Below are 23888 nucleotides of genomic sequence, written 5' to 3'. Positions count from 1 at the left end.
TGGGTATTTTATTTTATTATCCTGTTTTTCTTTTGAATGAAACTTGTCTTGGAGTACCTGACAGACAAATAATTAAAAACAATACCAAGGTATAAGAAAATGAGAAATGAACAAAAGTAATAACAAAGTGAGGTCATCATCTTACTTGTTATCACTCATGCAGCAAGAGAAGTTTGAAATATAGTGCTTGTCCAAAGCATTCAGACAACTAAAACATATTTCTTTTTCTTTCCATAGGTGTTGAGTGCCTACATCTTCCTCCTGTTCCCATCAAGATTTTAGAATTTGTAAGCATTTAAGACTATTTGAGATTTAAAAAATAAGATAACTAAATAAATACTGCTGTATGTTGAATATACAGTTCAAAAACTATCTGTAAACACGATAGACTTCAGAATTTTGATGAAAGGAGAAAGTTTTGAAAAATCATGATGTGACACTTGATGAAAAAATCTTGACGCCTCTGTTAAATCAAGAAAAATATCCCGTTGACTAGAATATGCTCAGAAGTTTATCCTGTGTTCTTTTTCTTTTTGAACGCCTTCCAATTTTCTTGTTTAATCTTGCTGATCAGTGCCCTCTGGAAGTTTTGCACTGCATATCACAATTAACTGTGCATAATGTCTTCATAATGGGTACCTGAACTTGCAGTTGTGCCTTAACTTTGTGCAAATCAGATGTTCTCATTTGCCCTCTCCGTCCCGTGGAACGTTTCCGCGACCTGCGTCCTGAAGAAGTGTCTGATCTATTCCGTACCACGCAACTTGTTGGAAATGTAGTGGAGCAACACTTTGGTGGAACTTCACTTACCATTGCAGTTCAGGTTAGTAAACACTTCTTTTATACTTCCTTGCAGCCAGAAGAACCCTTTTACATTGACTATAATCTCATGACAAAGAAGAAAGCTCACAACACCAAAAGTGCACATATGGCACTGACCTCTAATCTCCAGTGCATGGTGGGGGATTCACTGTAGCAAGGAAATCAAAAGAAAGTCAGTATTGTAGCTGGCCTAAGTAAAAAGCCCTCACTAACTAATTTGTTGTCATAAGAACATAAGAACAGCCCTGCTGGATCAGGCCCAAGGCCCATCTAGTCCAGCATCCCGTTTCGCACAGTGGCCCACCAGATGCTGCTGGAAGCCACAGGCAGGAGTTGAGGGCACGCCCTCTCTCCTGCTGTTACTCCCCCGCAACTGGTACCCAGAGGCACCCCACCCCCGAGGCTGGAGGTGGCCTACAGCCCTCCAACTAGTAGCCGTCAATAGACCTCTCCTATGAAATAATCATGGTTACACTGTGATATGGATGTGCCCATACCAGTTCAGCGCCTCAGGATAGATTCAACGAACTGGTTCAGGTGGGCACACCTGAGCCGCCCAGAGACGTATATTTGGGGGGGATATAAATTTAATAATAAAATAAATAAATAAATAAATAAATGTGGGGGTGCCACAAGGGAATGTTGGCAGCACACACTGCCTCTCCTTCTGTGCTTCAGATTCCATGGGTTCATTCCTCAGAAGCACCTATATCCCTGGCCAATTCACTTGGCAACTTCTGCTAGGTGCATTTAAATAAGTCCATATGCTTGCTATCTATCTATCTATCTATCTATCTATCTATCTATCTATCTATCTATCTATGCCAAAGGCACAAAAAGGTGACTGTTTCACTTGTGCTGATAACCTCCCTATGGTTATTGGGAGATAAAAGGAACCTCAGCACTCTCTTAGTAAATATGTGTCTCCCCCCCCGCCCCACAACCTGAGGGGAGGAGCAGGGTTTATGCTTTGGATGCATAAATCTGAGGTTTGGTTTCCAGTTAAATGGATTTGAACATAGACTGATGCTTTGATTCAGTCACCCTGAATCAATTATTGGTATTCAGTGAGTGCATGAAGGGTGCTGATCAGGATTATACCTCCCGATGCTGCTCTCAATGCATTTAAACATCCCATAAGGATGGAGACTATGAATATACACTCACATGCACAATCTGTTTCTTTGGAAAATGGAAGCTCCTGGACTGCATGGACAGGAGCTTATGTATATTCAGGTTTTTAGCCTGCAGTTGCACTTTTGAACATGTGAAATAACTGGTCTTGTGGTAGCAAGCATGCCTTGTCCCTTAGCTAAGCAGAGTCTGCTCTGGTTGCATATGAATGGGAGGCTTGATGTGTGAGCACTGCAAGATATTCCCCTTAGGGCAGGGGTGGGGTAGTTCAAAAACAGCTGGAGGACCAAGGTTCCCCACCCCTGCCTTAGGGGATGGAGCCGCTCTGGGAAGAGTTGATTGTTCCAAGTTCCCTCTCTGGCTTCTCCAAGATAGGGCTGAGAGAGATTCCTGCCTACAACCTTGGAGAAGCCACTGCCAGTCTGTGTAGACAATACTGAGCGAGATGGACCAATGGTCTGACTCAGTATATGGCAGCTTTCTATGTCCCTATGTTCTCAAGGTCAGGAAGAGGGCCAGCAGATGTTCTGTGGAAGCCCCTTTCCTGCATGGTACCTAGCTGTATGACTGGACAGGGCTTTGCATGTTCAGCTTACTTTTGAATATAACTGAGAGTGGGTTTTTGACCTTGCTGGGAATGTTGCCTCCCTCCGGAATACTCTCTGCCCCTCCCCACAGTGGCACCACTATCTACTTTCTGGGACAGTACAGTAAACCATGTAGATCCATTGGTCACCTCTTGGACCTCCGACCTATTGTTAAAACCACATTACACAGAGAGGCTAATTTACTATAGCATGTCTCCCGACAAGGGACTTGTGTTTATAAATAGCACCCATAAATCTTGGTAAGCATCAACATTATTGGGAACATCAGATTGAAAGTGTGGGCAGGAATAAGCAGGCCCGCATCTCTTCCTCTTCTCCTTCAGCCCATCGTTTCTCATTTGATCAGGCTCTAAAATAGAAAGGTGTCTGTTCCCAAATGCTTTGGTGTCAAATCGTACCCACGAGAGTGCTATAAATTAATGCACAATGAAATTGGATTTGAATTATTAATGGGCAACATTTTTGAATACCCAGGAGAGCCTCGTTGGCTGTTCTTATCTCAGTCTCCTTTTTTTGTTTTCTCCTATTCTGACAGGATGGTCCTGAAGCCGGACAGACTGTGAAGGTGAGTGCTTATTTTATTATGCAGAGTACAAATTAATAAGAGACAATTATGAGAACTAATAAAACCAGTCAGTTGCAGCACATTGCGGCATTGCTATTTTATCCTTGACGCTGGAGGAATCCCGGACCTTCCATGAATGTAAATATATTGATTGAAATGGAATGGTGCAATATGGTTACACTTCACCTCCTTCCTCATCAGAATGTGGAAGTCTTAAATAGGAATTCTTGACCACTGGACTACAGAATGGCTCCAGCTTGCACACTGCTTTCTCCTGGGCTGTAGGAGCTGCCGCTGGTTCTTGTAGCTGGATCAAGGCACCTCAATTTATAGGAAGATAAGAAGAGCCTTGTTGGATCAGAACACATTCCATCTTGTCCAACATCCTCTTTGCTGTCCTACAATGGCCAGCCAAGGGCTTCCAGGAAGCTCACAAGCAGGGCATGAAGATAATGGCCCTTTCCTGTTGTAACTCCCCGGCATCTGGTATTCAGTGGTATACTACCTCTGAGTTTGGAGGTTCTGTGTGCTTCTCATGACTAAGCAACCAAAAATTTGTCTTTTTCAAAGTGTCCTGAGCTAGTGATTGTCACCCTATTTTGTGGTAGTCAGTTCCTATGCATTGTTGGGGGAAAAAACATTTTATTTTCTGAACTGATTGCTTGCTAGTAGTTTCATGAGTTCCAGCTGTATGAGAGCAATACATCTCTCTCTGTCTATTTGTGCCTTTCCCCACCTCTTTCCCTCTCAAGGCAAGAATCTTGGCTCATTTCTGTGCATGTCAGGCAGAAGAGTCTTTGGTCTGATTGAGACATGCAAGTCACTCAATGCGATTTACCACTCAGAGGCTCACTGCTGATATGAGCTGCCTCTCTTGAAAAGAATTGCATTTCAAATGTTGGGAGGTGATAGGAAAACTCTGAATGTGGTTCTGATCAGTGATTGTTTGTCCACCTGTGCCCGCCATCATTTGAGCCCTGTTTAGTCATGATCAAATAGTCTGCACTGTTACAGGGCCAATAGGAGTGTGCTGGTAAGCTCCAACCTTTATGCCATTGCAAATTGCCCCCCTCACTCTCCCCAGGTACAGCATTGTCTGCAGGGGCAAATGCTACACCCAGGGAGAGATCTTCCCCATGATTAAGAATGGTGGGCACCCAGCATTCTGACTCACATGGAGAATCTCTTCCCAGGTACAGGGTTTGTCTCTGCAGACAAATGTGGTGCCCATGGAGATCAGGGTGCAAAGCTACAGCGTTCATTGGTGCAGGGGCTAGGGCTTGTCAATTAGGGATGTGCACGGAACCACAGCGGGGAGGTTTGAAGGTGGTGGGGGTCTCCCTTTAAGAGGTGGGGGAGGGTGAACTTACCCCTCCTGCCACTCCCCCCCCACCGGCATCAGTTTTTTTAAAAGCCCATCGGGGCGGCAGCCTACCTCCCTGCCTCCTTGTTGCCCTTGTCTTCCAGATATGACCGGAAGTCGCCAACATGGAAGACGAGGCAACGAGGTGGCAGGGAGGTACGCTGCTGCCCTGATGGGCTTTTTAAGGAACTGACACAGGTGGGGGGAAAGCGGTGGGAAGGGTAAGTGCACTCTCACCCCCACTCTTAAAGGGAGACCCCCGCCGCCTTCAAACTGGTGGAACTGCCAGTTCTTCGAACCGGTTCAGAGGCCCAGACCAGTTCCATGAACATCCCTATTGTCAATGTGCTCCTGCTGGCACTATAACCATGCACAGCTGTGTGTGGCTTACACAGTTTGATAACAACTGTACAGGACTTTGATGCACTAGTCATCAAGCAACGAACATGCATGCGATGTGTAACGCTCAGTGAGCATGAAAGTTTGGCCACTCTTGGGTTAAGAGTGGTGCCATCACCAAAGGGATTATGGCAGCTGAGGCAATGAACCGGAGAAGCAAAATAAAGACCAGGTTCAAGTAAAAAAGCAAGATGGGGGTGATGTCAGGTGAAGCTGAAGGGCAGGTACTTGGCTGGGATAAGGCTGCGTGAGTTCTGTCAGTGAACTGCAGCAAACTGTGTCCCTTTGTTGCTCTGCCTGTTCACTTGAGGAAATCCAGGACGTATCCACAGGAAGAGCATTCCAAATTTGGAGCTTCTGGGTCACCTGACTCTAGGTTCTTCTCCCATTGTCCCATGCAGCTTCTAGCTAATGTCATGGTTGTGCAAGGAGCATGGTGGGGAACTGCTGCTGAATCCTCAGGGTCCAGGGTTCAAGGTCACTGGTGACTGACACTTAAACAAAGGGCCATTGTGGTTTTCCCTGCTTCAAAAGTGGCACTCAAACCAGGAATAAAACCACACAAATAGAGGCATATAACAGAAGATGCTGTTTGGTAGGCAAAGCTTTCAGTGAGAACGCAGCCCTTCCTGGCCTGCTCAGGCTCCGCCTCCTAGTACAAAATGACCTCAAAATGACAGCCTTGCCAAAAAGACAGTCTGCTATACAATAACCACAGACTCCCTGCAGTACTTTGCTGCCAGAGGCTGCCTCAGCAGAAGTCAGTGTGCCAACAGGATATTGCATAGTAAAGGAATGGGAAAAGACTCTAAATGCCTTACTCTGTGATGGGGGGATTCCTTCACTGTTCTGTGAGTATGCCTACTCTTGTTCTTGTGACTCTGTGAGCAGTTTCCAGTCTTGCATACCTTCTTGAGTGCTTTAAATCTATGCTAGCAAGTGATTAAAAATATATGAGTCTACTAGTGGAAGTGAAATGGTGAGGATGCATTATTGCATTTTCCCATTCAAGTAATAAAATAGATAACATCCAAGAAGGGTGTGCAGCCATGTTTCATTTCCCTATCATATACATTCAAATATGTTCTGCATTCGATAATTTTTTAAAAAAATTAAATACACTGAATCAATAGGGGATGTCGAAATAGTTTGCACTTGTAAAATGCAATTAGATGGTGTGAAGACCCTGCTAGGGTTGATTAAGATAATGTTAACTACTGACAATAGCAATTGGAAGCAATTCTCCTCCTTGCTATTTGCTACATTGACCTTATTTGCAATATGCTTTTTATTGCCACATGGAAATAGCTGACAAAAATGGAAGAAGAAATTGGTGCAGAGAAAGAGGAGGAATAAAAATACCTCTAGAGTAGACACAAGATAGTCATTGTGAAGATTTAAACATCTTATTGAAGAAATCCACGAAGCAAATGTCTTTCTTCTGGGTCCACCTCTTTCAGTTCATGATCCTGATCTTACTCCTTCTATCCAGTCTGCTCCTCTTACATTAGTCTCAACATCTACCCACAACAGGCTAGTGACTGAGTGTTGGCTTTTGGCCTGCCCACTGGGTATCATTTTAATAAAGGATATTTTATTGCAGTGATGGATGCAAAACAATTTTGCAACTCAATGGCCGCCTTTGGACATAACACCAAACCTGAGGCAACCATACCAGAGGTTCAAGATTGTGGTTGAATGAATGTATGAACCTGTGGTTTTGTCACCAAACTGCGGGTTGGTTTTCAACCCCAAACCGGAATGTGAACCTTTAGTTAGCATTGAGTTTTGCTGGCGACGCCGACATCTCAGGTCCATAAGTGGCATTGTGTAGTCTGAATTCTGCCACTGTGTCCTCCGGTTTGTGCAAGCTGCACAAACTGGAGTTAAGGATGGGAAGCTCCTCCCTCTCTCCATCTTGATTGGCTATTGCAGATTTCCTTCATGCAAAGGAGGAAGCCTGCACAGCCAGTTCCTGCCCCCAGCAGTTTCCCAGACTGCAGATCGAGATCACGTGGTAGCACAGTGTGGGAAATGGAGGCAAACTGTGGAGGCAAACCTGTGGTTTGCCATTATGTCTGAAGGCGGCCTAAGGTTTGGGTGCAAAGGAAAACAGAATATGCAGTTCTGTGGCCTTCCATTTCCCTTACATGATCCCATTCATCATTTTGAGAAAGAGCAGAAATTGCCAACATCACAGGAAAGCTGCTGTAAATGATGTCCATGTCATGGTCGACTCCCCACTGCTGCCATAAAATGTAGTGCTTGCCATCATTGAGGGTCAATCTCCTCATCAGGTAGAGTGAGATTATCATAAGAACATAAGAAGGTGCATGAAGGCAATCTAGGGGTTTGCCAGCTGGGGTTGGGTGTCTCTCTAGCATTCATAAGTGCATAAGAACAGCCCTGCTGAATCAGGTCTATCTAGCCCAAGGACTATCTAGTCTAGCATTCTGTTTCCCACAGTGGCCCACCAGATGCCCCTGAGAAGCCCATAAAAAGAGATGAGGGCATGCCTTCTCTCTTGCTGTTGTTCCTTGGCAACTGGTATTTAGAGGCATCTTGCCTCTGAGGCTGGAGGTGGCCTATAGTCACCAGACTAATAGCCATTGATAGACCTCTCCTCTATGAATTTGTCTAAGCCCCTTTTAAAGCCATCCAAACTAGCAGCCATCACCACATCTCGTGGCAGAGAGTTCCGGAGATTAATTATGTGCTATGTGAACAAGTTCTTTCTCTCGTTGGTCCTAAATTTCCTGGCCTTCAGTTTCATGGGATGATGTCTGATTCTAGTGTTGTGAGAGAGGGATATAAATGTCTCTCTGTCCATTCTCTCTACTCCATGCTTAATTTTATACACCTCTATCATGTCTCCCTGTACTCACCTCTTTTCCAAACTAAAAAGCCCCAGATGATGTAGCCTAGCCTCATAAGGAAGGTGCTCTAGGCCCTGGATCATCTTCATTGCCCTCTTTTGCACCTTTTCCAGTTCTACAATATCCTTCTTAAGAGGCGGTGATCGGAACTGCATGCAATACTCCAAATGTGTCTGCACCACAGACTTGTATAAGGGCATTATAATACTAGAATTCTTATTTTCATTCACCTACCTAATGATTCCTAGCATGGAATTTGCCTTTTCCACAGCTGCCACACACTGAGTCAATTCTTTCAACAGGCTGCACAACAGAGAGGCCCGTGCAGTCACTTGCGAGGATGGGAGCTGGAAGGAGCTCACCCCACCATCCCGTCCCGCAGTGGCATTTTCAAGGGGGAACTCTTCCCTCCTTGCACCCCCCTTTCCAGGAGCTGCCACTGCCACATCCCATCCTGCCATTGGCAGCAGCGTTCTTTACCTGAGATGTTTAGGTGTCATGAGCAGAGGAGGGGTCAGTCATTGCACAGGGACTAGTTTTAGTGGTCTTTGAATACTGATGGTACTATGCTCCAATTCTCTGTCAGCCAGACGGAGCGTAAAACAGGCAGAGGCAGAAGTAGAATAGCAAAGTCTTATAGGAAGAAATTCTCCAAACCAGGTTCAATCCAAGTCAAATCCAATCAATCTAACAGAGTCCAAATCTCAGTCCACGGGCAAGGTCAACACAGTCCAGGGTCCAAACACAGTCAAAGCAATACATGAACACAGCTGATTAGCTCACAGGAAATTGACATTGCTATCAGCAGGGTAGCTGTGGTGCAGTCGTCTTAAATAGACTGACCCCCGGTGCTGTTAATCAATAGATCCTAAGTCAGAAGCTTTGCCTATTGTTCTACACATGCGGTTCCTTAACTCTTGCTGTCTCTTGGACCAACACCTCTCCACAGCTGAGGCCGGTTGTGCCTCCTCCACAAGAGCTGCCTCATCCGGCTCTAACTCATTTTCAACTCCCCATGCATGGGACCCACTCTCCTATGCAACTTCTGGTCCTTGACTTCCCTCCTCTGCTGTAACCTCCAGCTCCTCCTCCAGATCCACCTCAGAGTCTTCTATCATGCCCATGACACAGTCCCTGCAAGGAAGCTGTTACAATAGCACTCTTGGGCCATCTCTAGAAGAGTTTGAAGAACTGGGTTGGTCAGTTAATCATGGCCTGGTACGTGGAAATGTAAGTTCACGGCAGACTGAGACTGCCTCACTATTGACCTATAGGATTAGCTGAAAAATGTATTCATAAGTGTTATCTGAAAGAAATGCTTCCTTGATTAACCATCAGCAAGCATATATTTTGCTTTTTGGAATCAGAGGGGGAAATTGATTTTCTATTGTACAAGAGGCAAAGATCATTAGATGTATGTGTAGCCAGTGAATTGTGAAAATACGCTAGTGTGCTTAGGGCTTCTTATCCCATCCCATTATTTTAATAAACGTAATGAGATGACAGTAACCCACGGATGTTATTGCAAACTCCTGGATTTGAAAAATTATACACTCCATCCTTTAAATATGCTTGCCTTTTCCCCTTCTCATTTTCCCACTTTTCTGCAAAATTGAAGAGCACCATAATTTGTAATAATTTATTGTCGCTGTTTTGATGATGTGGCTCTTCTGAAAAATGCAAACGGAGAGTGTTTTAATAAAATTAGGTGCTTTCTGAACCAATTTCTGATTCAATTACTGTAATCTCAGTCTGAAATAGGATGATGGATCTAACTAAATCACTTGTGCACCCTGTATGAGGTGAGATCACGAAGCTTGAAGCCACCTACATGCATGGGCGTTACATCTTTACAATTTTATGATTAAAACATATATCTTTCCTGAATCAAAACATTTCCTTCCAACACAAAAAGAAAGGTTCTTAATACAAAGGAGCATAGAACATTTCTACTTTGAAGAAAATCCACTGTCATTGTTCACTTTGATGCATGGACTCCTTAGGTTTGGCATTGCCCACTGGAAGTCCTAGGGCCAAATGACTTTCTTGTCAACCTTCCTTCATCTTTCTGTATATTCTGAAGCAGTTTTCAGGATTGGAAGGAGGGAGAGGGGCATGCAGAAAATTACAAAGGCTCCATCCCCCCTTCTTTTTTAGTGCTTGTCCATTTCTGTTTCTCTTTTTTTCACTTTCCAGCTCTCAGGCAGCTGAAAGAGGAAGGGAGCATGAAAGACAGAGAGGGGAGACTGGTGGCCAGGGACACTATTTAAGGAGGGTAAAGTCACCTCATGCTTCAAATTGCATGCTATCATTCCAAGCTATGAGCCAGGAGGTAGAGATGTGCACAAATCTGGTTTTGCTGGTTCGGCTCAAATCTGAACTGGATTTGAGCTTACCCAGCCCAGTTTGGTTTGGGGCCTGGTTGAACTGGACCTGGTTTGAGTTTGGAGGGGCTTGGCGCTCTAGTGGTGAAAGGGAATCCAGTGAGGATTCCCCTTTACCAGTAAAGGGGCAGGGGGGCTTGCCTAAGGGTAGACCACATGGCAGTGGCTGCAGCAGCTGTGGGTGGATGGTGGGAGTGGCTCCCCCCAATAGCCTCCCCCAGATTAGGCAAAGCCGGCAGTGACACTATCAGGCCTTCTTCAGTCCAGTTCAGGCCTCTGCACACACATGGAGGCCATTTTATTGAGCTCCATGCATGCACAGAGGCCAATTGCATGTTCATGCAAATGGCCTCTGTGCATGTGCAGAAGTTGCAAAAGTGACCTCCACACATGCACAGAGGCCCAAACCAGGCCAAAGAAGGCCCAAACTGGGCCACTGGAAGCTCTGCCTACTCTGGCAGAGGCTGACATGGGTGGGGGGAGCCCCTGCCCCCTCCCCTCGTGACTGTTGCGGCTGCTAGCACTTGTAAGTTGTTACTTACTCCCCTTCTGCAAGACCCCCTGTCCTTTTACTAGTATTCCCCTTTACCATTAGAGCTCTGAGCTGGCTTGGTTTGAACTGAGCCAAGTTCAGGTCAAACTCCAATTCAATCCCAAACCTGTCAAACCAAGCTGGCTTGATGTCGATCCCTGCTGGAACCAAACTGGCTCACACACCCCTACCAGGACATTAGAAAAGACAACAACAAACCAAGAGTAAAAAAAACAAAACAGCAACTGAGAGCTAGAGCCAGAAGAGGCTATTGTTGCCCAGGCAAAATCACAGCTTTAACAGGAAGTCTTTATAGCACTTCCTAATGATGAGAGCCAATGGCCAGCCGAGGTGTGTAGAATCACTTTAATACCTGCGAGCCTATTAATGTCTGTGAAATGCTTCAACTAGGGATGTGCATGAACCTCATAGGATCATAGGAAGCTGCCATATACCAAGTCAGACCATTGGTCTATCTAGCTCAGTATTGTCTACACAGACTGGCAACAGCTTCTCCAAGGCTGCAGGCAGGAGTCTCTCTCGGCCCTATCTTGGAGATGCCAGGGAAGGAACTTGGAGCCTAGATGCTCTTCCCAGAGCGGCTCCATCCCCTAAGGGGAATATCTTACAGAGCTCACATTTCTAGTCTCCTTTCGTATGCAACCAGGGCGGATCCTGCTTAGCTTAAGGGGACAAATCATGCCTGCTACTACAAGACCAGCTCTCTTCCCATGCATTCTATTCTTAGAACACCAAACAGGTTCAGAACTCCACGTTCAAACTGTTTCAAACGTGGGGGCGGGGGTGGCTTCAAGGATGGGTGAGGGTGCCCTTTCCTCCCCGCCACACTTCCCATCTGGCGCTCTGCAGATAAACAGTCCCCCGTGGCAACAGCGTACCTTCCTACCTCCCCGTTGCTTCTGTGACTGGAAGTGTCTTGTGGGCAGGTGCACAGCGCAGGCAGGTTCACGCACAACGTGTGCACGCAAGGCACTTCCAGTCACTTCCAGTTATGGAAGAAACAGGGCAGCAAGGAGGTACGCTGCCACCCCACAGGACTATTTACCTGCAGAGCACCAGAGGGGGAAGTGTGGCGGGGACGAAAGGGCACCCTCCCCCATCCCTAAAGCCACCCCCATCCCACTATCACTGGTTCCGTGCACATCCCTAGCTCCAAATTATTGTCCTTGTGGCTCACCACATGGAGCAGCTGTACACCGAGTTAGGAGTTTCCTGGTCCTCTCGACAGTTCCTGTCACTGATGACCACCCATATCTCTAGCTATTCTGCTAAATGCTCCCAGAATATGCTACCTTCTTGCTGTGTAATCTCGAATATATCCAAGAGCAGGTCTTTGAACTTTTCCATGAATCCTGCTCCTCCCTATACTGAAACCTCCTCCCCTTCCCCAGAAACCTGAAATATTACTCCTGGCAGTTGAACTTGCCAGCAGGCCACTTTGGAGGATGAGATGTACTCTCCATTTAAAGTGACCTGCTGGCAGTCTAGAGAAACGCAGATGACGCATTTTTAGAGTGGGTGCAAATTGGCACTATGAAGAAATGTGCAAGAGAAGGAACCTGGGATAAATGTTGCACATTTTTCTTTTTGAAATTCAAAATCAGGATTAAGATGTGTACAAATGAAATCAACGTTCACATCTATTTAACTTGTAGTTCAGTAGATTTATTTGCACTATTGAATAGTCCAGTGACATAGATATACACCACCATTGCAATAAAACTCTGGTGGAGAGATACAATATGCTTCTCTAATGCTGGATGCATGCTGTTCTAGATATATCAGGTGCAGTGCAAGTGTGTTAAAAATACTGAACATGCAGATCTCTGTGCTGACTTTATTTGCCTCAAGCTTGGACCCTGCTTGCTGATGCCATGGGCACTAGAATGCTTCTTCATGTGGGGGAAAATAAGTAGATTAGTTTCATGGTTGTGTGTGTGTGTGTGTGTGTGTGTGTGTGCGCGCGCGTGAGAGAGAGAGAGAGAGAGAGCCTAGAAACAGATTTTCCCATTTTGGCCTAGGAAGAAAAAAGTAAATAACTTTGTAGTCGTTCTTGTAACATAAATTCAGCTGACAGCAGGCAGACATGTGAACTGTTGTTTGCTAAGATGTTCAGGCTAATGGGCTTCCTTCTTAATGTGTCACCGCACCATAGAGTGCCAACAACTGGAGGTTAGAATACACATGAAGCTAAAGCAAAATTGTGCTCCTTAGGAGAACCGTAGGAGGCTTCATCCGGATCAGGCCCATGATGCAGGGGAGGAGGATTGATACTGTTGAAAATTCCCCTCAAAGCTTTTAACGGCTTCCTTCCTAGGGTCAATAGCAGCATTTTGAGGGGAGGATTCTCATCAGTAGTGTGATGTCGAGGGGAAGGCTTAATCCCCCTCCTTCCACACCATGTTCCTGATCCAGATAGGGGCCTCTGAAGATCATTTTTTTTAATTTGGAAGGAGGGAAAAAAGACATGGAGCCACGATTATGCTTTTAGCATCACATGTAACTTATCCCTGAGAATGAACAATAAGAACTGGGTGCTATAGAAACAGTGTACAATAGCATTTCTACCAGTGACAGCTAGTAGGGGCTGGGGCTGGGAGGGCATAGAATACATAGAATAGAACAAGTGTGGCTTGTTCCTACTGTTCCCGCCCTGTTCTGGCTGGCTGGCTGCCTCTCCCTCCCCCTCCCCGCCCTGATCCGCCTTCCCATGTTAATCCCAAGTGTACAGGCTGGTTGTCTGCTGGATTCCCCAACCTAGCAAATGACTGACCTGTGCGCCTGAGGTTAATGCCATGGTGGAGTGAGGAAAGAGAGAGAAGGAGTCAGCCAGGATGGTGCTAGAATGAGAATGAGCTGCACCTGCAGTACATTCTCTGCCCCCTCCCAACCCCACTCCTACTGGCCACCACTAATTTCTACTGATGGCTTTTCTCTTATTATCCTGGCCGTGAGGGAACTTTTGTAGTGCTGCTGCCTGTGATTGCTGCTGGGGCAGTGGGAGGAGCCTATGCTGCAGTTCCTCCCCATGCCAGAATTTCCCCTCTGGAAACTGGGTTAATGCTGGTGTTGGGAGGAACTACACAGTGGGCTTCTCCTGTGTGGCCTGGGAATTCTCACAGTACCACAGCCATGTGGGAATAAGAGGTGCTGCAGCTCCCACAATGCTGCCAGTCCAATGTGAGAACTCAGTCGAGAGTACGCAAGGACTGGCCACTGTTAGACGCAGAAACCTGGCTTGCATAGATCACTGGTCAGACCTGACAACATTGCCTTTGTCTCCCACCGGCTCCTTATTATCTCCATCGCTGCGCAGGTTTGAGCTTGTAAAGAGTGATGGATGAGCACCCCTGGGCTTGGACTGGAACTGACTTGATTCTGACATCACAAATGTCACTTTCTTCTTTCTTACACGAGTCTGACAGACAGGACTTCTGGGCCAGCTTCATTTTTAGCCTGGAATCTTAAAACATGCAAGTAGAGGAAGGTAACATTAAACATGGTTAGAACATATCTGCTGGGATAAATACTATTGCACAGTAAGTCCATGGGATATATTCAAGTGCATCCTATAGACACATGTCTCAGATAACAGTGGTGACAAAATCGAAGCATTTTTCTCTTGTAGTCCCAGATGTTTGTCAATTGCAAGTTCACCTCTCAAAACAGGAAATTGAGGTTGATGGTTGTAATATGGTGCAGTAATCTCAGTACTGCACCTTCTGTTAATTATTGTAAATGGAAAAGACTGGCTTTCCATTATTATTTTTTTGACGGGCATGTTTTTCTTTAACAGATGCTTCTTTAATGGTGCACTAAATCAATACACCTGGCTGGAGTTCTGTAGGAATCTTAACCTGAAGTGAAATGTCTTTATAGAGTCTCTTTTAGCCTACAGCTGATGCTCCCTCTTATTCTGTTCTCTCCTTCTTCCTGTTGTTCCTGAGGACTAGAGGGTTTAAATATTCAAAATTAATCACATCACAGCATGCCCTGATTGCATCAGAAGGATTACTGCCATTAACAACAATGGCAGGTTAATGCAGCTGGGCTTCCTGTGAATTCACAAACACTAACTTTGGGCTAATAAAGCATCAAAACCACCTTTCTGATCTTTTAAATCAGCAACAGAGCTGCAGCTATGGAAAAATATAAACCTTTGTAGGCCCCTGAGTCCCCTGAACATCATCTTGCTGCAGACATGGCTCCATCAAAAAGACTGCTAAGTGGTCAAGGCCTGAGGAAGCCTACTGGGTTTCTTAAACCTTCTACAGAAAGTAGAAGGGATGAGGCATCAATAATAATTCTAGAATGCCAACAGCAATTACATACTACCGTATATCACCAAAATAAAAGATCTAGACCCTGCTCTCAAGCTTACAATCTACAAGACTAGGCACCATGGCCAACATCCTGACTAATGCACTTGCGTGGGGACACCGCATGAGTGCAAGGCTGTTGCACTAAATCTGGAGCTTGTGTTCCAGGTTAGTATTGTACTAGTGTAATCATGTACAAAAATCACTTGCACAGCAAGGTGTGCAACCCGTGACACATGTCATGTTTCTCAGGGAATTTTTGCATGAAAGTGCAAGAGTGCAATTCTGTGATTTAGCACTGCTTCTTGTAGTAGCTCAACTTTGTTCATTGCACATGTACAGCGTTAGGGAGGATGTTGGCCCACAGTCAGGAACACCTTTTAGAGACAAGCACTTTGAGAAGGAGTGGGGGGTTGTAAGCGAGCCTATCATTCCCTAAGGTGATCTGTGGGGAAGTCTCTTTGCCACAGCCATAACTTCTTCCATGAATCTCTGCTTCCTCTTGGTGGATGACTGCATAGCAACTGGGGCTCCTCAGGGTGTTCATTTAACCCTGCAAAATTACGTTGCTGATCCCTAAATTAGGAACAGATGGGAGGAGAGTGGAGGGGAAACACAGCAGAAAGAGATGAATTTGAGATTGTCAGAATAAAGAGGTGAGATTTTAAGAGGCATTAAAACCAGTCATGGGAGACAAATTGATAAAAGGCAATAAAGAACTCCAATCAGGAGTGGCCCATGCTAATGAGCTGGAGGGGCAAAAAATAATCCACAGCTGTTTCAGAACCAGCTGGTGCTCTCTTGCTCTCTTCTGGCCCTGCCTTGCTGTAATTGGGCCTTGCAGGCTGGTCCTTCAGCCAGTAGAGGAGGACAATCCCAACCAGGTGAACGACCAGGGTCATTCCCTTTTCCAGAAGGGAACCTTCCAAAGGAGCACAAAGAATGGGTGGATTCCATGGCATCCATGCCATTTCTGGACTGCCATGATAGAAGGAGAAAGAGTGGGACCCTTTGCCTTGTAGTGGCTGAGGAAAAAATGTAAAAGGGGGAAAGTAAAATGTTGCTGCTTCACACTATGTCCAAACCAGATTTAGGAGCTAGTTGATGGAACGAAGCTGTACACACTTACCTAATCTTTGCAGCTTCTAGTCCTTGCTGTTAGAAGAAAGCAGGTGGCCTTCTCATTGTCAACATCCCTTGATACTAGAAGCATCATCAAAAAAGCTTTGTTTGATGGCTTCAGGAGGCAAAGGAAAATGAAGGCAGTGCAGTGATTGATGGATGTGACACTTTTTGAACTGAGAATACCAAAGGCTGGAGGCACTGATAAATGGAAATGATGACTTGGATAATGAAGTCTGTTTTAGAAATATCAGGAGCTGAAGATCCCCTGAAGGGAAAAGGGGGCAGGAACAATCCCCATAATTCTCAGTGGTGGTGAATTATGAAGGTGCTGAAGAGGGATCATTTTTTTGAATCTGTGCTCCGGAATGTCATGACACTTTCCATTTCCAGACTTGCCAAGTAATATCATATTACACATCTGCCACATTCTATACAAGAACCCAAGCCGGCACATTAAAAAAAGGTATTGCACATCTTGAGGAATCAACCAATTAATCATAGTCAAAAATCAATGAAGCAGACTGCCCTTTTGTGACAGGGTCTTGCCAAGTCCTTGAACTGTGTCTACTTGGGGCCAAAGTATGAGTATGAAATATTTCCACGGATCTCTCCTGTCAATAAAATTATTTTATTCCAGCTCAAAGAAAACTTTCTGTACTATCAACTTTAGAGGAAATGTCCCTTTCTTCTTGGTGGCCATCCTTCCTATGTCCCACAACTTTCAACCCTGTTCTGACCCACTATCATGGGAACTCTGGCCCTTCAGAGGGACCTGTTCCCCCTGTTCTTGCCCTCCCATGAATTCAGCTGCAGGGAGGGGCCATCCAGGATAGAGAAGAGAACAGCTGTGCTCTCTGTACTATGGCATGTTTCTGATAAGAAATGTGGGCAGATAACATTCTTCTTGACACTCTTTCTTTTCCGGTTTGTATGCCAGACTACAAAAAAGCTTGGGCTATCTCTCTGGAGAGGCTATAGCTTAGTAGGTCACCTGCTTTGCATGCAGGTGGTATCTAGTTGAATCCCTAATGGTGATGTCACCAAAGTTTGTAATTGGTTTGGAATGAGCATTTGTCTACTGCTTAGATATATTTTTATTTATTTATTTATTTTTACATTTCTATACCGCCTTTCGTTAAAAGAAAACCCCAAGGCGGTTTACAAAAATTAAAACATACAATAAAAGCAGTAAAAACATCAAGCAATAAAAACATCAAGCTAAAAACATATAAACAAGCATAAAAACACGACAACAGATAACAGATAAAAACACAGCATATCATTAAAAAAATATTATGAATCGAGTACCATTTTCCTGAGATTTCTCCAGCTTGGGAGAAAAAATAACATTCTGCATATATCAGATCAGGCTGATCAGCTGCTTTGAACAAAAAAATTGTATGCTACTTGGACTCCTCCACTCAATTACACAGTCATTGAAACTCTTGGTGATGGTTGTGAATTTACAGGGATTACAAAGCCAGCTGCTTTATCACTGCATGCACAGAAGTTTTTCTTTAATGCTTTTCTCCTCTTGATTAAACTCTCATGAACTTCTTGCTGATCACTGTGAAATTACATGACCAGTTGACCAGTTTGGTGACCGTCATCTCTATTTGTGTTGGTATTCTCTACTATTTCTTGCGCTCCCTCATCCAAATTTAGAACTCCCTCATGTTGCTGGGAGGGTTGTTTTGGGAGTGGTGGCGTATGCTTGAATCGTTCAACAATTATAGAGCAATGTTTTAAGGTGAATGCACATGGTATTATCAGTGCACATGAGCCAATATTATGAGCCAAAAGATAACCCCTGGGAAAAGGCAAGCTTTGTGTTCCCCAAGAGTTATCTGAGGAAGCTCATAAACAAGCTGATTCCAAATCAAGCCATAGGGAGTTTGTCCATCATGAATTCTCTAGCATATCCAGTTAAAGGATTTCAAGTAGCATGGCTAGAAAAGACATCTGGCTGGTTGTTGGGTACCTGTGGACAGTCAGAGTGGGCAGTAGTGGGCTAGACTGGTGGTGGTAGTAGTAGTACATATTATCAGGTAAATGCATTCTTTTCTTTCCTAACACACTCCAATAGCTTCTTTTGTATTTTTGTTGGTTGTACAGTACACTCTTTTGAACTACTTTATTTTGAAGATGTACACTGTACTAGGAAGGTGCATCAACACTGCAGTGAGTTTCACCATTACTGTAGCACACCTGCATGTACAGTTGTGGGGGGCTCTGGAAGTGCCTTGTCACCTGCAATTATGTCAATGAGGGCTGTGCAACCCTCAGGGACATATTTTTGTTATGATATGCAACAGCTGCAGCCTAACTTACTGTGTATAGTTTGCATGTAATCTGCTATGAAGCCAGAGAGGGCACTGTAGCTTCCTCAGTACTGGTTGGGCTCGCTAAGAGTTTCTATTCTCCTTCCTGTTCCTGTTTTCCTGTTCCTGTGTGTGAGCCAGCAAGTTCTATACTGATCTCTAAGTGCCTCTTTTGTTTGTCTCACAAGTAAAGTTACCTTAAACCTTGCACTAGTGTTTGTTCTGAAAACCATGTGGACAGCTCACATTCTGCAACAGTTTTCAAGTGACACGGGGCACTGCAGAGGCAGATATGATTGTAAAAAATCACACACACCCCAACCCCACAACATGCATGATGCTGTGAAGCAAGGCAAACTCTCTGCAAAATGGACACATCTTCCTGACACACTCAGGCTGCATTAGTCAGATGTAAGCCATTGTAATTAATAAATTAACATATCTGTGTTCTGAGGTAGCACAAATGAATTTGTTCCCCTAAATCTTCCTTTGCAAATGTTGATGTGAAATATTCTCTGAATATTTGACTATTTGCCATAATACACACAAATCCTAGTCACCCCTCTAGTCACACAGGGGAAAACATAGGAGCATTTTTGTGCCTACAAGTTCCCTTCTGCAACTAAAAGCAACTACAGAGGGTTAATTTGGGGAATCTTTGCTAGGGCAAAGGTTTAAAATTTTGTGCATGCATGTTTTCCCCTTGGACACTAATAGTAGCTTCAGGGGAACCTTGGATTGGGGCTGCGCTACGGGGTCATATGGTTGGGTCCCCCTCCAGCCACAGCATGGCCCTGATCCAAGTTGTGGCCTCCCCATCAATGCTTTTTGAAAGAAGAAAAAGATGGGAGTTCCAAATAGTGACTGACATGCCATGCAACTTTACTTTCACATTTTAATGCTACATTTGCACACTTGTGCAAGAGCACAGTTTGCACGATCACAAAAACATTGTGCAAATTACACTATTGTGCAACTGTGCAAACCCAGTGTTAAAATATGAATGTAAAGTTGCACAGTATGTCAGCCATTGAAGTACCACCTCACACCTAGAATGGACCAAAGATATTTCACTTCTTACCACTAGTCCCATAAAAACAAACTAGATAAAAACATGCAAATTTACAAATGCATTTCTATAATGTTTGTCTCTTTTGACACTTGCATTGAACTTACTAAGGTAAAACCTTTAAGCCCCGTTTACATTGCTGCTTTCCAGCGAATACAATTTTTTTGCTCCATAACAATTCTTGTAAATACCTTATAGCCTTCTATCCCGGAAATGTGGAAAAGCTTTGTATGTGAAAGAATTCCCAGCATACAAACTATTGTTCTGCTCTTGGCTGTAAATCTTTTATTAGCAAGAAGTTCCAAGGCTGAAATCCTATTTTCATGGGTTGTTTTTTAATAGTCTTTTCCCTAGAACAGTATTTGATTTTATGGCAACAGCAGATGGGTCATAATGTTGACCCAATTATTAATCTCCATTTGTTTTGCTACCAGTTTCTTTCCAGATTCCTGTGAGGAGGAGGAGGAGGAGGAGGAAGCACAAACATAAAATTGACTAAACAGATACAGGCTGCCTCACTTCCAATTCAGAACCCCAAAATGTGACTTTTACAGCTATATACTGAACTGCTCTCTTGTGGTTTTAAGTTAGTTAGAGTTCACAACCCAATATATCCCTCACTGAATAAACATAGTATTGCCCAGGGTAACTGCTTGATTTCTGAAACTACAGTATTTCTACCCTAAGAAAAATGGCACATTTGAAAGGCCTTTCAGGCAATTCTGTATTTACCAAGGAGGATATCACAAATCATCTCAGAGCAGCTCCTTGTCAACAGAAGACATTTTTTGTGATGTATGAAAATATCTTTGCACATTGAAGTAGGTATCCATAAGTACCAGAAATATAACTTGCATAACTTTCTCTCTCTCTCTGGAGAGAAACAAATGAAAGTGAAGTTAGTATTTTACCATGCTAAGTGAAGTAGGAAGTTCCCAGCATTTTTTTCTTCTATGATACCTAGCCTGTCACCTAAGACTAGAACACCCACTATTGGCTTGCCTCCACTGGCTATGGTACTCCACTTGGCTCTCAGGTTCTGAGGGGAGGGAGTTTATTGCCACCTGTCTGCTCCTTCTCCCTGTCCTCTCATAGGGACATAGGAAACTGCCTTAAACGGAGTCACTGGGGCTATTCTCACGATCAGCCAAAATGAGGGGTGGCTTTGTAGAAATGGAACATTTGAAGCACAAGTGGGAATAAGATTGTGGAATGCACTCCCTGCTGAGATATGATCCTCCCCATCTCTGGCAATTTTCAAAAAACACCTGAAAACACATCTCTTCAACCAGGCTTTCTCAGCTTTTTAAAACTTGTTTTTAAATTGTTCTGATTATTTAATTGTTGTTTTACGATGTTTTTAATTGTTAATTATTGTTTTTATGCTTTATTATTATTGTTTTAATTATTAATTGATTTTAATGGGGTTTTAATGTAAATCGCCCTGAGCCTTTTGGAAGGGTGGTATAAAAGTTTTAAAAATAAATAAATAAATAAATAAATAAATAAATAAATAAATACTCTCTGATTAGGACCAAATTTAGTCCAGTTGTAAATTTGGACTAAATTTACAACTAAAATTTCACTAAATTTAGTGAAAGGAAAGTAGGCAGATTAGTTCTTACTAGAACAACTTGTTTAAATGGTGACTACCAGTAGGCTGAGAGACTTCTTAGTCTTTAGTAAGAAATTGCGAAAAATTTGCCCTTCATGTTTGCATCCTGAAAACATCAAAAAGAAAATAGGAGAGACTAGGGACGTGCATGGAACCGACCAGCCCAGTTCGGTTTGAATCCAGACCAGATTTGAGCTGCCCCTGGGTGGCTCGATTTGGCTCGAATGAGCCCAGTCCTGGTCCGGTCTGGCTGTCAAGCTGGCCTGAGGGTTCGACAGCCATACTTGTAAAGGGGAATCTGGCAAGGATTCCCCTTTACAAGTAAAGGGCTGCGTGTGTGCAGAGCGGCCCAAACCAGGCTGCAGACCAGCCTGTGCAGTCATCTGGGAGGCAGCAGCAGTAGCTGGAAGGAGCTCTCACTGACCTCACTGCCCCCATCCTGCCGCTGCTGCAGCCACTGCTGCAGCCGCTGCTGCTCCCATCCTGCTGTGCAGTGGCAGTTTATAAAGGTAAGGGGGGAGATTTCCTCTCCATAGCCACTCCCCATAGCCACCGTGGCTGCCCCCCCAAACTGCCATGCAGTGGCATGGTTTGTAAAGGTAAAAGGAGAACTTTCTCCTCCCCCCCCCCACCGCAGCCCTTTACTTTTAAAGTGGAACACTTGCTGGATTCCCTTTTACAAGTATGGCCCCCAAGCCAGTTTGTGAGCAGGGGCTTGGCTCGGCTTGCCACCGGACCGAGCCCCCCGCCCCAAGTTTGGCTTGAAGGCGAGCCTTTGAGCCCAGTTGAGCCTTTGAGCCCATTTCAGATCAGCACTAGGGAAAAGGGACAAGAGGTAGGGATAATAGGGAAGATCACAGAAAGCATTTACTACTACTATGATGATGACGGATATTTATATACTGCTCTTCAACCAAAGTTCTCAAAGCAGTTTAAATAGAAAATTAAAGTAATACATAAATAAGATGGTCCCCTGTTCCCATAGGGCTCACAGTCTAAAAAGAAACATAAGACAGATGCCAGCAACAGCCACTAGAGGGATGCTGTGCTGGGGCTGGATAGGGCCAGTTACTCTCCCCCTGTTAAGTATAAGAGAATCACCACTCTAAAAGGTGTCTCTTTGCTCAGTTAAACAGGGGGAGAATAACGAATCTAATCAGGACTAATCAGGAGGATTATCTAATCAGGACAAAATAAGATAATAAACCAACGTTTGGATAGGATCAACAAGAAAGGAAAGATTGAATGTTAGCAATATTTGACAATTGAAAATGACAAGGCTTAACAAATGTTGAAATCTGAGAAGAAAAAGAGATGAATTAAAACTAGAACACTAAGATCTCTCGCTTAAAGAGAAAAAGAAACAGTAACATTGTCAATAGACAAAGCAGCAGAAGAGAGTGGCATCCAAGGAAATTTTTTAAAACCGTCTCATCTTTGAAAGATTTAGCATCAAAAAAGGGAGCAAATAGTGATGAGGAAATAGCAAAAAGATATGATGAAATGTTAACAAAAGAAGAAGATAGATTGGACATAGAATAGAAAGAATAACTGAATATCATCAGCATGGAGCTGATAATTAGTACCAAGAGTCTGAATAATAGAAACTAATTCATGTACATAGCACTTGTAATGGGTTAACAGGCTTCACCTTTTTTCTCATCTCATTTGGAAAATGGAGAACATGTACTATAATTTGCCAAAGGCCACCTAATGAGTTGTAGATGGTACCCTCTCCTCCTAGCTTGAGCTCCGATATTATCCACTTGCTCTCACTAGCTGTTCTATCTCATTGAACCACATTGAGCTTAAAACTATGCTCTGCAGCAAGAATTGTTCGAGGTTTTTGCATAATGTGTACCTGAAATAAATAGAAGGCACAGCAGATATCTCACCATCAGCTATGCCCCTGATTGACATTGTGGCCGCATTCACATGTAATGTGAAACCGGAGGTCAGAGGCGTATCTAGGGAAAACAGCGCCTAGGGCAAGCACTGAAATTGCGCCCCCCCCCCCCAAATATCTGACACCCATCTTTCAGATAACTTCACCATAATATCAGCTCAAAAAGTAAAAGTCAAGCTTATTAATCTTTTAATTAAAAAATTATGGCACTATCTGAAAATTATAACTGCACCTTACTTGCTTTCACTGATGCAAATTGCTGAAGCAGCACAGATACAGCCTTCTTCAGAAAGCAGGAATCACACCTATCAGCTATTCAGAGAGGTACTGGAGACTGGATAGTCCTAACATTCCCTGATCAGCATGTTTATTGCATTCCAAATCCAGCAGTGTGTATTAGCAACCCCTGCCCCCCCCCCCCCGCCAGCTGCTATCTGCCAGCAAGCAGCAACATTTACGTTTTTTATATCCCGCTCTTCCTCCAAGGAGCCCAGAGCAGTGTACATACTTAAGTTTCTCCTCACAACAACCCTGTGAAGTAGGTTAGGCTAAGAGAGAAGTGACTGGCCCACAGTCACCCAGCAAGTCTCATGGCTGGATGGGGATTTGAACTCAGGTCTCCTTGGTCCTAGTCCAGCACTCTAACCACTATCAAGGCAGATAGCAGCTGGGGGGCAGGGGCGGCAGGAGGGTTGCTAATACACAATGCTGGATTTTGAATGCAATGAACATGCTGATCAGCGAGTGTAAGGACTACATCCAGTCTCCAGTACCTCTCTGAATAGCTGATAGGTGTGATTCCTGCTTTCTGAAGAAGGCTGTATCTGTA

General features: G+C 44.2%; 1 protein-coding gene across 1 annotated transcript in view; it reads left to right on the top strand.

The window, feature by feature from the left end:
• Positions 1–643: 643 nt before the first annotated feature.
• Positions 644–23888, top strand: part of LOC128345635 (bis(5'-adenosyl)-triphosphatase-like) — a gene marked incomplete at its 5' end in the record, with an annotated part of 348887 nt that continues 325642 nt past the window's right edge. The window contains 2 exons of the mRNA XM_053297885.1: positions 644–823; positions 3100–3129. Coding sequence (XP_053153860.1) covers positions 644–823; positions 3100–3129 — 210 coding nt within the window. The remainder of the gene's footprint in view (positions 824–3099; positions 3130–23888) is intronic.

This window comes from Hemicordylus capensis, chromosome 2 (genome assembly GCF_027244095.1).
Source record: "Hemicordylus capensis ecotype Gifberg chromosome 2, rHemCap1.1.pri, whole genome shotgun sequence".
Taxonomy (NCBI): domain Eukaryota; kingdom Metazoa; phylum Chordata; class Lepidosauria; order Squamata; family Cordylidae; genus Hemicordylus; species Hemicordylus capensis.
This window is presented reverse-complemented; position numbering and strand designations above follow the sequence as displayed.